This window comes from Ischnura elegans, chromosome X (assembly GCF_921293095.1).
Source record: "Ischnura elegans chromosome X, ioIscEleg1.1, whole genome shotgun sequence".
Lineage (NCBI taxonomy): Eukaryota > Metazoa > Arthropoda > Insecta > Odonata > Coenagrionidae > Ischnura > Ischnura elegans.
The window spans coordinates 17538171-17555834 of NC_060259.1; the positions used below are offsets into that span (position 1 = coordinate 17538171).

Below are 17664 nucleotides of genomic sequence, written 5' to 3' on the forward strand. Positions count from 1 at the left end.
GGGCTCCTATCGCGGCGGCGCCTCTTTCCTTTTCCCTTCCTCTCCTCCCCCTCCCCGGGTGATCGGGCGTATAAGCCACGGGCTTGGTTCCCGGCCCCGGTGTGTTGTATCCTTTGAAGGGTTCGCCCAGAACCCTCATACTCTCTGCCTACGTCACAGTATTTCGCCAAGAGAACGAAGTTACCCGAACTGAAGCAATTGGCAGGGCGAAAAGAACGGCAATAATCGCGGAGAAAATTTTCGCTTCGCTTCGAGCTGCCGTTGCGAAGCGAAGACTCTGCCGAAAGGAGAACAAGAATCCTCGCCCAGGTCTCCCAGGGGCCATTGGCCCTGGATTCCCGGCTGGGATTCTCGCCCCGGCCCACTTCTGAATGTTTTGTTAACAATATATTTCCAAAGGTTTATTGCTTAGCATACGAAGAATACCTTTGTAGGAGGTGCAGTTTATAGGTGCACCCACCCTTGATGGCATCCAATCGATCGTTGAACGCCCTCGCAACATCTTTTTACTCCTTCAAAGCATATGTTATTTGAGCCAACTTCGAACTCTGGCGTTTTTAGATGAATAAAATATAAGCGAGAAATGTCTTTTCTGCCGATCGGTTGTGATTCTCGCGAGGATTCGAAACGGTCGAATGAGACGCGGACGACGATTTTTTGCCGCCTCACCTCTTTTCAAGCATTTTACGTTTTGGGGTATTGACTGCGCCACCGAAGAGAATTCGTTTGTACAGGACGCCAAAATTGTCATTTATCTATGCGTTTGCTCACTTGCGTTTTGTATGGCCGTACTATTTTCGTGCTTTCAATGTAGCATTGCGTAGTGCGTGCTTAAGCAAACAAATATTCTCATGAATTCAGCCATGTCACGTGCAGTAAAAATCCATTCGAGTGCATCCTTTTTTTCTACGTGCTTTGGAGATCTTTAGGTGTCACGGTTCACTGAATGTCTATGGATGCTATTTCCATTGCGCGCGTTTGATTTCAGTTTTGTTTGCTATGCAGTCCTAATTGAGCAATGCGCGTCCGTATTAGTACTTCCCTGGAATATCCTTCATATCCTCAGCTTCATGTAATCAAATACTCTGTAGCATTTTGTCATTTTTTATGCAGAGTAAATTCTGGGCCACCGGTTATTTGTGGCAGCCGCTGAATTAAGGCAGATCTTGAAGAACAGAACCCATTAGAAGAATATCCTCGAGTTTTCTCCGCTTAACTGGGACAGCGTACTGTTTTATTGGGCCATGAGTCGGCACATTAAACTAAAGGAGAATGTTCCTGCTAAAAAAATTTAATTTCGTTACAGAATCTTCTTTTCCACATGGTTACCTATTCTTGCCTTATTGTACGTGTTAGACCGTCCGGTGGAGGATCCAGATTCCGTTTTCGGACTCCGAATCCTCAGTCAGCTTAGTTTCGTTTTTAAGAGGAGAGGACTACTGTGACTGCAGTTGGGCTATGAGATATATAGATAGATATATAGTTAGGCTAAAAGATAAGTTAGAAGTGTGTGGGCAACGACCGACAGTTAAAGCTATTTCTCAGCGACACGCCACGTACTGGCCGCGCGTGAATCAAGTAATAAACCCGGGATAATGAGACAGAGGTGGCGGCGAGAGTTTACGAGCGGGTATGGGCCAATTTCTAGCATTATTTTCTGCTTTATAAACATTATTTAGCTTTTATCTCTCATTTCAACATTTGTTCATGCACATTATTTCGCCTGATTGGGGCAGCTGCACCGCTATGGCTGAGTGCGCCACTCCCGATATGTCCTAATTAGCCGCAATCTACTCTCAATGTCAATTCTGGTAATGTTCAGTTGATGGCAGTTTGGCGTTATTTATTTGAAATAATGGAGACCAATTTCTTCAATGGTATTTGTGCTCTAAAACTCTAGGGTATCATGTGCGTAAAACTACCTTCTCGTCGTGTTATAAGCGTGAAAATTGTTTTGATGGGTAATTTATTGCTTTGCCATTTCCTTTCATTATCGGAACAGTAAATTTGCCCTTTATGTATTAGAATCCTTCAGATTAACCAATTAGGTCGTTATTTACGGAATTCACGATGGCTCTCTAGTTTTCTGTTTGCTTTTAAAGTGAATGGAAGCGATGAAATCCTTCATATTCTGCTCAATAGTACTGGATATTTTTGTATATTCCGCACGAAGGTCTTTCGCCAATGGGATTCATTTCAATTTCTATTTTGTCCGGAATGACATGATTCAGGATTATTTTGATTTACGAAACGCTAACTCAGATAAAATGTAGTTAAATATGCGCGATTTCGACATGTGAAATATGTATCACTTACCTATCTATCGTTCCAAAGGTATAATTCATCGAAATATGAGTCGATTATTTGAGAAATGTTATTAATGTAAAAACGTAACAGAAATATTTTATTTTTTCCTCTTTATATACTTAACTTAATACTCTTAACCAAATCAAACAAATTTGTGGCTGATGTTAATGATTCCCTATTTTTCGGATTACACCGCGTACAGCTTTGTTGTAGAAAATTCTGACCTAAATTCGGTGACTTCTGACATGAAGACGTCAAGAGTAGCACTGGCCTGAATGCTATCTACGACAAAGCTGTACGTGCTGTAACCCGAAAAACGGAGACTCATTTGTTTACACTTATTAATGATATGGCCAGTTTTGCATGACGACGCTACTACGCACTCCGGGTCCACATTATGAAATCTTTTTCGTGCTTATTACTTTCTGATTTCGAGAGGTTATCTTTATGCCCGATACAATTGGTCTCATAAAGTTTTCAGGGCTGCCTGATCGCATGCCTTCCTTTTTCTGAGGAGATGGGAAAAACAGGCATTCGGTCCTGGCTCTATATTGTTTTACTTCTATCTCCTCAAACGTATTTCCTAATGGCTAATCTAAGCGTGACAGGTTTTCGGAGCAACACTACGCCCTCTCACCCTCTCCCATTGCCTCTCTTACGTCCTTTGAATTTGTTTCCCAGTTGGAGACCTCCGAAACACCTATTGCGCACTGATCGCTTTGTAAAACGCCTTACGTCTTAACGGATTCTTCTTCTCGCCTCTAGGCGTTGTCTGAAACGCTTTGCTTCAATTACCTACAGCTAATGAATCATGATCTCGTCATACTTCTCTCATGGGTTGATACATCAGCAGTCACCTTTCTTATTTGCTTCAATTATTTTTCCCGGGCCTTTATTTCCGTTTTATGTTTCTTCTCCGTTAAATTATTTTTTGAAGGGAATTGGCTGTAATGTAATTATGTAAATACTCACATTGATTTTTCAGTACGATTTATGGGTTTCTGTAGTTTTTCGCATAGCCCAGTAGGCAGTTTCACAGTTATCGCTCTTATTTCAATTTTTTTCATCATCTACATCGATTATTTGGCCTACAAGTTGATTTTGGAATCCTGATATCTGGTGGTTTTTCGGGGTATTCTTCCGCGTTTATCCATTTTGTAGGACAAAACACCTCCTTTGTCCTACAAAATGGATAAACGCGGAAGAATATCCGGAAAAATCACCAGATATCGTCATAATCTCCGCGGAAGCCTACTTTGAATCCTCTTTCGAGCCTGGGATTATTTTCAAAACTGGCCCGCAATTCAAAGATATTTATGCGTTTCAGCGCTTTCCATGATAATGCTTTAAGAAAATACGTCATCACTGAGTATCAACAAAATCATTTTTTATCATCGAACCGTATGATCTTGCGGGGATCGGGTTGGTGTGGTGGATAGAGTGTTGGCTTTCCATCCCTTAGGCTCGGGTTCAAATCCCGGCGGTGGCAGAGAATTTTCAGAGACTGCCCGATCCCTGCTTGAATGCTATGTGTAGGACATTTCAAGCGCAACACTCCGTCCGTCGGATGGGACGTAAAGCCGTGGTCCCCGTGGCGATTTCCGTTTAGAGCCGGCTAATGCCGACGCCGGGTTTCTCTCCACCCATCCTTACCTACCCTTCCCTCATGGCGCAAATGACCTCGGTTGTCGGTCGCCTCCTCCAAGTACCATACCATATCGTATGATCTTGCGGTAAACATCCAGAAACACTCCTTGAAATCGGTGTTTTTCCTCTTGGAAAACGCTCGTGAATTCTTTCGCCTTTTCCTTTATAAGAGTCCTCCCGTGTTCGAACCAGGCTGAAGCTATGACGAGAATCCTCGAGATGCGTGGTGAAAGTGCGTGCTGAGCGAGTGCCGTTCTCCGCCTCCGTCTGTCTGCCTTCGAGATGAAGCGGCGAGCGAGTCGTTCGAGCCCCGCCCTCTCTTCCCGACGTTTCATTTTCTTCTCGAGTCAAATTTCATCAAATGTTTTCCTTCTTCACATCTCTTCCGGGCTTCCTCGAATATTCCACCCCAAAGATCTTCTTTTGCCGGCTGTGAATCCGATTGTGCCATTAACCCATTTTTAACCTTTTTTGTAGTTTCTCCTATTGGTGCTTGTTGGCTAGTTTTCAAATCTTCCTCGTTACTGTTTCTATTTGGTCGCATTCAATATTGCTGTTTTGAAATAAGGATCGGTCTTGCTGGATCGAGAAAAATAGTGCAATGTTTCGCCAGGTTCCTCCCACGGCTGTTTGTGCTCTTCCCTATCCTCGTGCAAAACTTGGTGTCTCCATTTCTGTGTCAATTCTCACCAAACCTCACTGGTCATTTTCCATTTTTCGCCATGGCTAGTTCAAGGCTGATTTCTTCTGTATCACTTGCCGCTTTCGAATGTGGATGGAAAATTAAATCGCATTAAAAGAATCAACCAGCGCATGGTACTGAAGGCTGTTCGGGTGCTCCACCGGGTAATCTCCTTCACGGATGCCGACGTTTCGGGGTACGAGTCGTACTCCATCGTCAGGGCTGAATGTCGTTTCTCGGAAAGTGTTCGTCTTATAAAGCGGTGCCGGGGTCACAGGTTCCCTCTGATTGGTCCTTGGTATTAGCCAATCGGATTCTATGCAATACGGGTTCCCAGACGTTACTGAGGGAGTGACTGAAATCTCTATTGAAGTTCTTGTCCGTTAGCCGGATCTCTGTGGCCTCCTTCGTAATCTTTTCCCTATATTTCTTCTCTCGAGAGATGATCTTCACGCCTTCCTAATTCATGGCATGGTTTTGGTTGATGCCGTGTTCGGCCACTGCAGATTTTACAAAACTTTCTTCCTTCAACCGCTTGCGTCTGTCAGTCACAACTTGATTCTACCGACTGAAAAACCTTTCTGCATCCACGATGCTAAATGGTTTCCAGATGTTGTAGGGTGCAGCATTACCAAACTCAGATTTTTCTTGGCAGATGGTAAGAAATATTTGCTTAACATCGCAGAAGTACCAGGGTTCCCTTTCAACCTCTCTAGTAGCTACCGTTCTTACTTAGTACAACTTACTTACTTAGAAGTACAACTTACCATCTATAACGAAGCAGTAACGCCCAACGTCCTGTGGCGCAGCGAGGGGCACGCTCGGCACTAAAATTACGAATTTTGCCATGGAAAAGGCAAATTTGCGGTTTAAATATCATAAAAGTCCAGTCATCGCGCCAATGTCGCATTTATTCACGTGTATCGCATCAATCGCAAATGCGATTTTCACGTGTCACTAAAGATATCGTATCTCATGCTAAAGGAGCTGATACTTCTTGACGTCTCTTTTGGCTGGTAATAATTCTCTAACATCTGTTAAGACTGTCTACTTTATGCTCCTTTCTCAAGCACGATAAAAAATGTAGGGGTGGCAATGTTAAATAATCTCTCATGGCTTAATCTTGTCCATGACATTTCTAACAAGGCAGTAAAATTGTAGTTCAATTAAAACTAAACAAAGAACTTTTATCTGTTGAAACCAGGGAATTGTTAATATCCTCTATTTTTCCGCATTCCGATTACTGCTGCTTAGTTTATAATAATATCCCAGATGAACTTGATTTAAAACTTCAGCGCCAATCAAATTCCTGTGTAAGATTTTTGTTCAAACTTCGAAGAGATGTTCATGTATCGCTATATCTCATTGAGGTATGGCGAGGCTTTCCACTAAAAAACGACGGAAATATTTCCTCGCTGCTTTCCTTCGCGTATTCTTTCTTTATAAAAATCCTGAACAGTTACATAACCTATTCAAACTATGCCTAAAAATACTACTATGACTACAAGGTCAGATGCAAATTTCATCTACTATCCCGCTTATCGTGCAACTTCTTTCCAGAAATCATGCCGGGTTGAAGGATTCAATCTCAGGAATAATCTACCGGATGAAGTAAAAAATATTCTGTTTTTGAAATCGTTTAAAGCAAAAAGTTATAGCTTCTTACTTAATGCTTCATTATAACCGATTGGTTACACGAAGAAAAATGTGTAAGTGTCTTATACATTTCTTTGGTTGTTTGTTCTTTGTATCATGCAATTTAATGCTGTACTAAAAACTTATTCCTCCATGGTTATGCCCTCTGTGATTATTTGTCGCTGGGTGATTGATGGGCTGTAATGCTTCGCATAGTTATTTTGCTTAAGTGATTATAATCCTTTGTGCGTATACATATGTAAACATTGTGTCTAATATGTTTTTTCTTTCTTGTATGTTTATATTTACTATATGATTGGGTACAAGTAAATTGTTTATTATTCTTAGAGGACTTAAGTCCCACAACAATAAATCTTTCTAAAAAAGCAGAATAGGCAGCAGTTTTCAGCTTAGTATAGTTGAAGAAAGGTGTTCATTTTTTGGCCAAATTCATTAATTCGCCGGTTTAAAACAGGATTTCATCGATAAAAGAACTCGAAAACACAAAATCGCTATGAATATTTTATTGGAAAGAAAGAACATACCTTCGAATAACAGAGTAATTTCTTTAATTTAAAATACAATATTTGACGACAAATACAGTTTTGACAATATCTATATTTTTTAGATAAAGAAGATCAGGAAGCGTACTGGATAAGCATGACGGCTTTGAGTGGTTAAAACTCCCTTACTTGGCTCCAGAAGTCACGCTCATACATTCAGAAATTGACTTTTCGGCTAGTGATGGGCACTGTGCGAGCGAGTCAGTTCAAATGTGCGACTCAGCAAATTGAGCTGTGAGGCCAGTGAGTCTTATTTGGTGAGTCGCGACTCCCTCCGCGCCCAATGTGCGCTGGATTTGCACGAGGCGAAGTCTGACTCCCGGCGCTCACGACTCCCTCCGCGCACTCTGTGCGAGTTGGAGTGGTGGAGTTTGGTGGGAGTCGGACGTCATGCGCATACGACTCACTCTGCAACAATTTTCCGTGTGAGGCTCATCGCACGTTTGGCGGGTCAAAGAGATCACATGGTACTTTTCTCGGGTAGCCCACTGCTCACCTTTTCACGTCGCTTGAAGGATTCTCCTGATTCATTTTAATTGTCGTCTTCTCTAAACACAGGAGACAGAATATATTGTCCGTCTTCCACGTAACATATAACGTATCGGCAAAAATGGTTCCTAAGTTCACCTGTTTAGCATTATCATTATGCAATATGTGATTGATTTGAAATAAAATTTCAAATTGTGATCTAGAAAATGTTGCATTTTAAATGTCCGTTCAGAAATCCCCCCCTCCCCCCTTCTTCCTCCACTCCCCTCTTCCCCGCTCCCCACAACACCCAGAAACGCTTTGCTGTGTCGCACTGTGCGAGCGGCTCTCTGGAAAGTGCTGTTAGCGGTGGGGCATCTCTACAAAACGAGTCGTTTCTGTCAACACTATTTTTGGCAAAAATTCTTTTTTTATAGTTAGATAATTTATCGAGAAGTTATCATTGAATTAAATATCAAATTAATACCAAAGAAAAACGTAATATTGACTTCATCTTGACAGAAGGACATAGGTTTAGAGAGAAAGCTATATAAAATACCAGTTAAGGACATAGACTTTCTCGAGTCTCGTGGAAGTTGTATCGTCTCGTCTCGTCCAAAAGTAATCTCGTCTCGAATTCTACCCAACGGTCTCGTCTCGATTCTCGCGGCAACACTAATTCTTTGTCTTTGAGAAAATTTCACGCTACTTTGGAGACTTCCTTGCTCGGTTTCATTCAGCTTTAATATCCAAATTCTTTAGTGTACAGTTTTTCTTCTGCATTTGTCGGTTTGTACTCAAGAGTAAATATTAACAAGAATGATTTTCGTTGTCTGCGTATACGACCAAGATTGAAATGGCAAAATCCCACATCAGTCCTAGTACGCCGGCAGCATTTGTTTTTCCGTCATTTATTTTTTTTTGTAATTTTGTTTTCTTCTAATTTTATTGCCACAACGAAGGAGAAGTATCAGGATTTTAGGAAATGATATGTACCTCCGCTGAGTACTTTCTCCGTGTCCCATAGCAATACTCAACTGTTGGCATGTCAATGTTGGCCTCAGCATTTAGTGACTGCGTTGCCACCTTGAACGCTCTTGTCTGTATTTCTTCGGATGGTTTTGTTGACATGTGGGGTCCTTCTGAAGCCCACCCGATTCCTCGTGCCCTTGTTCTTCACAAATGGCAGTCTCATGAACTCTCGTCATTTCCTCGTCCACAGGTGCAGTTTGAGGAGCGATTGCCAGGATGCAGCCAAAGACCCGCTCTATTGGATATCTTACAAGAGCGGTCGCTGCACTACCATCACCTCTGTCTTGCCCAACCAGCTGCAGAGAACCACCGCCCGAACGGTAAGGAGACAACCCCTTTACAGTGTCTATCCACCTATAAATGTTGCACGTTTTTCACGGAAGTGAAGCACACATCTATTCGTGGTAAGGTCTTACAGCAATCGCTACGTAGACTCCTCTGTAATCATTTTTGAAATCATCTCAATTTACTTGACGCGTTTTACCGATTTTTGGTTTAATATGTATTCATTTTTTCATCCAGCAAAATAGTCAGTCGTTCATTTTATCTTATTTTCTTGCTGTACTTCATTATGCGTCGTGTTTATTATTCTTTAAACTTTCTAACCGTGCAATATATTCGGTGTCAATGCAACGAAAAAGATGCATACGATGCCCTGATGATTCCGAAAGTCCGTGAAACTCTTCGGGAAAGTAAAAATATTGCAGAATGCTACGCAGCGTATTAAAAGATGAATGCAATAAACATCTGCGAATCAAGTCACGCTCTTGATGGTCGCACCGAAGGAGCGTGTGATTTTACCGTTCCGGTGAGACCATTGACTCACCCCAACCAGTGAGTTTACTAAAGAAAAACTATGTTGCGCATGTGTTTGCGTGGTCGGTTTTACTGTGGTTTGTATGAAAACGGAAGCAAACAACTCACAACTCTTGATATTTATTGAATACTTTGCAGTACCTACATAAGTTGAAAAATCAATTTAGAGTGGAATTTTTTATTGTTTATCGTTAATATAATTTTCCTGAAACCGTCTCGTATATAGCTATGAAATATGCTACAGGGAAGAGGCTTCTAAATGCGGGGTTGGTCGCCTCTCGGGAAAGCCCGGTAATTTTCTCAATGGCACTATTAGACTGCATTCCGGTTGGCTCATTGGATTTTTTTTATCTCCTCCATCGCCTGGTAAAATCTTCTGGTAATCTGTGAGTCAGTGTTTTTTTTGCCAATGCAGTGCGGACGTCAGTAAATGTTTATGCTACTCTGTCAGAGCCTGAAATAATTCCGTCGTGCTTGCAAAGGTGTTGCGCCCACTTGTGTATTTCTTATTTTTCCATTTTAAAAGACAGAAGTTTGTTAAACTTTTCTGGCTTATCTGCTGACGAATTTTCTTTGGAGCTCAATTATGTTTAAAATGCTCAAGCTCGTAATATTTTACCTTTAAAGCTGTGTAAATGACCAATTGAGGACCACGCGAGCTTAAATTTCCGACTCCATGTCTGAGATTGGGCTTTGTGTGCACCGTGAGCTTTTAAAACGGTTTATTATTACGTATAAGTTATTTCCCATGGGTTTATGCCCCGATTTAATGCTAAGCTTTCTCTTAGTGGTCCCACGTTTATCTCGTAATTGCCCACTCTTAATGGACAGCTGATTTCTCGCTAGGAATTCTTTACTTCCTGTGTGGGGAAGCTTAGGGCACCTGATACCTGTTAACAAAGAAATATATGTGATGTTAAAAAATGTAGCAAAGGAATATCAGCCGCCACGACCGAGCATAGATGACGAATAAAGTTCATCTACATCTACATAATACCCCGCAAGCCGCCTAAAAGGCGTGTGGCAGGGGGTGTTAGGACACCAGCCGTTTACAGCTTAAAAAAAAAAAAAAAAAAATTAACTGCTCAAACGAAGTTGGGACTAGCGTTTATTAAAGTCCTTTATGGTTCGGGGGAAAAACGAATTCGCATATCTATCCGTTCGGCAAAACATCTCTCTTAATTTATCACTTCTATCGGACCTGGAAATATAGTGTGGCTCTAATATTATGTTCTCTGTGTCGCTCTTAAAGATATTCATTCTCAATTGTTCAAGCAATCTAAGCCTAGCGCGCAGCCTCCGAGTCTCCAACGGCTCCCAGCCTAACTCGCTTAACATCTGGGTAACACTGTCTGTACGCCCGTAGCAGTTTTTGACGAAACGCGCAGCCTTCCTTTGAATTTTATTCAGTTCGCGGATTAAGTCTTTCTGCACCGGATCCCATATGCTCGCTGCATATTCAAAGTTAGATTTTATCGTTCAGTATTTACGTGTACTCAAAACAGAATTTTCGTTGATTGCATGGAATGATTTGTTTTGGGAACATGTTGACATCGTGAGTGGAAATATTCGTATGAATTCGGACAATTGAGCTAACTTTGAAGCGCGGGTTTTGAACGTGCCATAATGAGGTAACGCGGTGGTCGCCAGGGGTATGGTTACAGCAATGAACCACTACGAAACTGAAAAGAGCCTTATGATACGTCCTAGCTTATGAGTTTTCGTGGTTGGCGGTGTTGTATGTTTTCCCCAGTTTTCTCCATTTAATTCGTGGTACGGAGTGTAACGTTATTATTGGAACTGAAAGTTGGCTAACAGATGATGATTTAGTTAATGAGATCTTCCCAAAATCGTTCACTGTTTATCGGAAAAATAGAATTAATCGAGCGGGGGGCGGAGTACGAAGATGTCACACGAAGTTGAGTTATAGAGGGTTCTATTTCCAAGTTGAGGAATGCGAAAAATTATGATTTCTTATAGTAAATAACTTACAGGATTAGAGATTGTAATGCTAACGATGGTATAATGAAACTTTTATAGTAGCAATATATTTAGAGTTTTTTCTATTGAAAACTTGCTATTTTCTATGAATGGTATTATATAATGGAGATATTGTTTAAAACTATTTTGCGATAAAGCTTAGCTACTGTAACATATGAATACATATTAAAATTGCATACTCTTTCTATTTTTCGGTTTTACAAATATGGGCAGTTTTTAACTTCATCAGTAGAGTATTACATTAATGCCAATATATGTTCTAATGGTCAATTATGTCTACAAGGAGACAAAATATGAATAAAAATGTGTAAGGCGTGGTAGTCACTGCAAGGAAATAATCGGACATGAAAAGTTGCTTGACACAGCTTAGTTTATGAAGGAATTTCTAAGGAATTTCTTTGTGCCGTAAATTCTGTACTTAGGCCGTTTTACTCGGGACGCATCGTTGCGCAATCTTACCTATGTACGAAGGCGCAGTCAAAATTGCGTCGAATATAGGAGTGAATTGCTACAACGCGCGAGAGAATGCACTGCTGCTAGAGGGGAAAATAGCCCCTGCTCTAATTGCAGCCTCGGATTCTTGCAATTTCAACACTTTTTTTCAATGCTAACCTGCGGAATGATTTTCCCCGTGTATAACGCCCTTTATGTATATTCGAAAAGACGATTCAATTATCACCGCTTCTGCCATTTTCACGAATTAAATAGAAAATTAAAGCTTAACCGTATGGTTATAAACAATAATTACGATTAATCTAAGTGTGATGGGCATTGCTCATGTTAATGTTTATTCTTAATCAATAATATTAGAAACTGATTAGCAATCGTTGCTCTCAACAATCAAATCAAATATCCTCCTGGAATGCATAGATGCAAATGGCAGAAAGCAGTTATTCGTGTTTTTGAACCTGTTCCACCAATTTTAAAAATCTGAAAAAATTAGGATTATGCTTTAAGGTAGGGGTAACAACATATTTTTTTCGGCCTGTCTGTTGTTACCTAAAATTTTTAATTTAATTTCGAAATTTTCAAACTTATGTAAAAGATTAGTCCCAAAATTTTGAAAAAAATCAGGATGGTAAACCATAATAGTATTTACATTTTAAAATCAAGAAAATGATTTTACAAAAATAAAAACTGGAGATATGGTTAAAAAACTAAAAATCGTGTTTCAATTTTTTCTGGGGTTATTTTATATTGTTGAGGTCTAAAACTTTGAAAAATTCATAATTTTGGATGCAATTTAAGTGTATATTTTTATTTTTCAAAATATCAGGGGGCACTTTTCACCATCTTAACCTGCTAGACCCTTTGGCATTTTGTAGCTAAACGGTACGTCAAAATGCACAAAATTTTTGTGCTAGAAGGGCAGTGACTCGGAAAAATCTATAGAAAATGACCATAAAATATTAAATTTTTCGAATTTTGACCCTCCCTCCCCTAAATTGCATTTGAGCGAGGGTCAGGGGTTCACTAAGAGACATCTCAAATTTTTCCGGCCTTATTTTTGATGTCTCTCAACTTTATTTCAATGGGCTACAGTGGGATTTGAAAGAAATCGTTTTTTTTCGATCCGCCTTAATGTATACCCTTAAGTATCTGAACCAAATGTGACATCATTTTATTGGAAGAACGTGTTTTGACCTAATTTACGATCGGAACTTGCTTATGAGAAAGAAAGCATTATTCTTATTTTATAAGTGTACGCCACCGTACTATACAGCAGGTTTTGGGCAAATCACCGTGCGTATTCGAGTCTTGCTCTACGTCTCTCTACGCACTCACAAGCGTCTCCAAAATGAGCCCACTGTAGTTTCCCCATTTTATCGGAAGGTCATTTTTTGGAGAAGCAATCTGTGGACTACGACAAGATCGATAGCTTTGGAAAGTTTTTCGAAAGTGACATTAACTTAGTTTTGAGAGGTGTGAAGAATCTTGATGCGTGCGCGGAGGGAAAAAGTGTGAGGGAGGACCTATGCTCTGTTGAGACGACGACTTGACATTTTTCCTGCATTCGGGAGCCCACGGGTGGAGATTGAATCCGGGAGATGTATGGAATGGGTGCAACGGAAAAGAGTGGCTCGTTGAGGAAACTACTTCAAGGGAAGCGGGAGACTCGGTCTTCTCGGAAGGATTAGGTTGGGAGTCGCTCTCAACTCGTAGCCTTAGAGTTCAGTGCTTGAGCAATTCATAGGAAACGTGTTCCGTAAGTTCCGCTCACATTTATCATTTTTGCGCCCCTTATTTCCAGACCGGAAAGAAACGAGCGGATGGGATCTTGCAGTTGGCTACTGAATTCGTTTTGATCCATGGATAATAAATCAGCGCAAATGAATTGATCACCTCTCACAGCACTGCCATCACATGCTGGCCGATGCATACATCTTCGTTATTTGTCGCGGTTAGTTGCCTCAATGTCCTATCGTTTATCAGCCACTAGCCCACGAAGCTTCTCGCGGGATTTAGTGGCTGTGGTTGGCTCTTTGGAAGATCCCCATTTTCTTTGATCGAAATAGCGTACAATATCGGTTTCTGTACTCAGACACGTATGAAAAGGATGATTACCTTGGTCGGTTTGTGAAAATGGAATTAAGTAACACTAATGCATTATAGTTCGGAAAATGCAACATTTGAAAGCGTTCAGCCCACGAACGTAACCGCGGATCGCAGGTTACAAGGGGAAAATCTAGTAGTATAACATATATATGAATCGTAGAGAAAGCTTACGACGTTGAGCAGTCCACAATTTTCAGACCGGAGGAGTCTATTTTATAAAATCCGGAAATTTATTGGATAAGACTTTGGATGAATATGAAAAAAAAGTTCGTTCCTCATGTCGACACTTGGAGAAGTTGTCGAGAAAAATACTTAAAAATTGGAGCTACCGTTTTCTGAACTTCAAAAATCGTACCTTTGTCGGCATTAGCCTTCTCCAAGCGTAAGTCACCGAGGGCTGAGCGTCCCATACGAGTGCTGTACTTCCAGTGCGCTCCACACAACACTCAAGCAGGGATCTTGATGCGTATCATTAATCTCCACAACTGCGGGGATTTGAACCTCAGTCCGCGGGGTGAGAAGCCAACACACTATCCACCGCACCAACCGGATCCCAGCTCGTTGGTGTAAAAGAAGGAAATGCAAATGTTGCGGCCCTTTTCTTATGAGTTGTTGCCGTCATCAGAGGTGTGGCTCAATTATTAGTTCAGAGAGAACACTGAGGGAAATAATCGCTCCCAAGAAAGTGGAGAACTAGGAGCCAGTCGCGGCCCATGCACAAGGCCCAGGGCTAAGTGGAGAAGCGGCGATACGCTCGGCATGAGCACGTCACATTATGAACGCACCTGCGAAATAGTTAAGGTCGTTGATTTTTCTCCACGAACAGCTCAAGAAGTAGGCGATGGATCGTAAACAGGAAAAAAACATGGGTCTCTTTACTTTACCAACGATCGCAGTCGACAAATGATACATAATATGTATTTGTTATAGGTAAAAGAGCACATTGTAACTGTATATTTTGACTTTATCTTCTAGCATTGAGGATTGTTGTCTGTCTAATCTGAATATCGTTGCTGAGAATGTCTTTTCTGATGAACGTTCTTCTTTCGTCTGTGCTGCCAACGCCTCGTGCATTAAGGATTGGGAATAGTTTAATTAATTGGGCAAATGTTCCCTTGGTCGTGGTGCCTCCTGGCGGCAGCAGCCCGTGCCTCAGCAGTGGCTGTTGCTCGAACCGCGTCCGTTTCTCCCTGAAGGCAAAATCTCTCCATAAAAATGCGCGTAGTGTGCGGGCAATCAAACCCCCATCCTCTCTCTCTCTCTCAAGGAAACTTCAAACGATACCTGGTAAAAATCGATGAGAGCTCCCCTCCCGCGCAACCTTTATCGAATGGATGCAGTCCATTAAAGAACCCTCTCCAATCTCGAGAGGTCTCTGTGCCCACTCCACTGCCGAGGGTCCAGCCGCGAGCAGCGTCTCCATCACCTCCACACAACCCCCGGGTTCATTGAGTAGGCGTCCTCATTGCTTTTCAAGCATTCAATTCTCCAAGTTTGAAAAGAGTTGTCCCTCTCTTTAAAAAAGTTCTCTGTCATTGTGTGGGCCTCCTTTCCACCGCCCCTCTGCCCACCGCGCGGGCCTTTCAAGCCCTCTGTGCGTCTTTCATCTGCTCCTCTTCACTGTGGGCCGCCCGACTTGGTGAATGTGTTCATCTTTTTCGTGGGTCATTAGCCCTTGTTAGTGCCATTGAGGCAGCCACTCTCTGTGCGTGTGCGAAGCCCGCAAGAGCTGCATGAACTCGAATGCTGTCCGCGTTTTTATGTATTCTCACAATTAGTTAAATGTATCGAAATGGGGAGACATACATAAATGGAAGTGCATCTCAGGGTAAAAAAACGTGCTTTCTTCGTGGGTCTCTTCGAGAGAACCTCCGGATGACGTAATGTCTATGGGACCGAAGTTGAAATAGAGTTACTTATCTGAAATGTGTGTGGTACATTGAATTTTCTCTTCTTTTCGTTGCCCAGGGCTGATATGCACCCCAAATTTTCTAATTGTTGACTGGGAACTATAACTTGTAAGCATCCTCGAAGAAGAATGGAGAATAGATACAGGTACTCATCCACTCCATATTTTGCATATGGCGCGAAGTAAAATTCACGCTGTATAATTTCAGGAAGCCAAATTTGGTGCAGATATTTTTTTAGCAATTGTTTAGAACTTGATAAAGAAAATCTTGAGGAATTGAATTGTTTATATCACTATCGTTTTAAAAGTCACGTAAGCAGTGCGTATATACTCAGTTCCATCAGAGATCGATGTATCTATAGACATAAATTTGCAGAGTACACCAAGTAGCGTGACTTGTAACCCCTTTCCTTGTTCTAACTAGGGTTTTCATGGCTCCATGAAACGAAATCTTCACGTGCAGGTTCCCAGGAAGCGTCGCCGATTCGCAAGGAAAAATCTTATGTATTGATCTCTGCATTAACTAAGATCCTTCCTTAATAAATTGATTATCAAACGTATCCTTACTCCAATTATTTCAGTCGTCAAATCTGAATTAGTTCCATTTGCGTACGAATATAAATGGTGAGATTTTCGCGCACCTTCGTGAAATAGATAAATGTTAAATATCACTCCCTTGATCTTGGTAAATATTGTTTTTGTCGCTTGTCGCTTTTTAATGTCATGGTTAAAAAGCGACATTCATGTTCCATAATTTGGTCGTTAGCTATTCTAAAGATTAAGTGGGCCATAAATTATTATTTTATGGGATAAAGTTCCTTCCGTGGAATTAATTTGTGGACTAATATCAGGCTCTTAGATCCGGAATTCCCTCGAAATCAGATTGTATTAACTGTCACCAGATAGCTTTAGTTCAAAAAGTTTCGACAAATCATGTGGATTTAGGGAGCATACGCTTATGAAGACCAATCCATAATACCAACATCCTATTCGGCAAAAAAAGATATAACGAGGATTGGAAACTTTATAACTATGCAAAGCAAACTTAAAGCATACATGAAATTATTGACTTTCCGATAATGCCAACTGACCTCAAATGACCAGAAGAGGCGACCTGCATACCACCCAATGTCCCTCAGAAGCTAATCTCTGGCTGGCTACCTTCTAGGAAAGTACCTCCCTTTCATTATATCTTCTCTGTTTTAATAAGCAATCACTTGCGTACATCGGATAGCATTGTATACGTTTCGTTCATGCTCTGAAGCGTGAGTACGTTCCTGCATTAGGTCTGTGTTGTTGAGATACAATTATTTACGCCAATGGAGCTGGCAATCACTAATAAATTTAATGCTCCGCGTAAAACCCGCATTTAGCGTTCCGTTTATCCCCTTAAAGATCCCTAAATGCAGTGAGAACGGGTCATTAAGGAGGGAGGGAATTGGATGGAATCCTTGACTCCCGTCTAGAGACCCATTTCGTGTGAATGATTTTGGGCGTGATTTTGCATTTTAAGGGTCAGAAACAATCGATCCGCGCAGGCCAACACTTTGCGGGGTTTTCTTTTCTCTCAAACGAGCAGAGGTGCGCCTCAGTCGCAGAGATGACACCAGAACACTTGCTGCGTGGGTCTCGGAAATGCTCGCAAGAACAAGTGCTATTACTATAATCAATAAATCATATCGTTGTGTATTTCAGTTGACTGTATGTTGAAATGCATGAGAAAGCCAAATGCAGAACGTAGTACTAAGCAGATTTGAAAAAAAAAATAATTATCAAGGGTGTGATGGGACAACTGAGTGGGGAATGAGTTTGATTACGCTGGAAAATTGAATTTTTGAAACCGAAGCCGAATTTTTGGAGCCGAGAATTTGATATTGTGGATAGACAAATATGATTCTGTTTATCATTGTAAAGTATTAGATAGGAACTTTAGTCTTAAAAATGAGGTTGATTTTGCACTGTTCGTTTGAACGTTCGAAGCAATTTAGCTTGCTGGATCATTTGTACAGTCACTTTCAGAAGTCAGTCCACATACCCGGAGCTGCCGG

General features: G+C 41.2%; 1 protein-coding gene across 1 annotated transcript in view; it reads left to right on the plus strand.

Annotated features, from left to right (window-relative positions):
• LOC124171924 (plexin A3) overlaps positions 1-17664 on the plus strand; it is a 418867-nt gene that overhangs the window by 350750 nt on the left and 50453 nt on the right. Inside the window, exon 6 of the mRNA XM_046551350.1 lies at positions 8525-8654. Coding sequence (XP_046407306.1) covers positions 8525-8654 — 130 coding nt within the window. The remainder of the gene's footprint in view (positions 1-8524; positions 8655-17664) is intronic.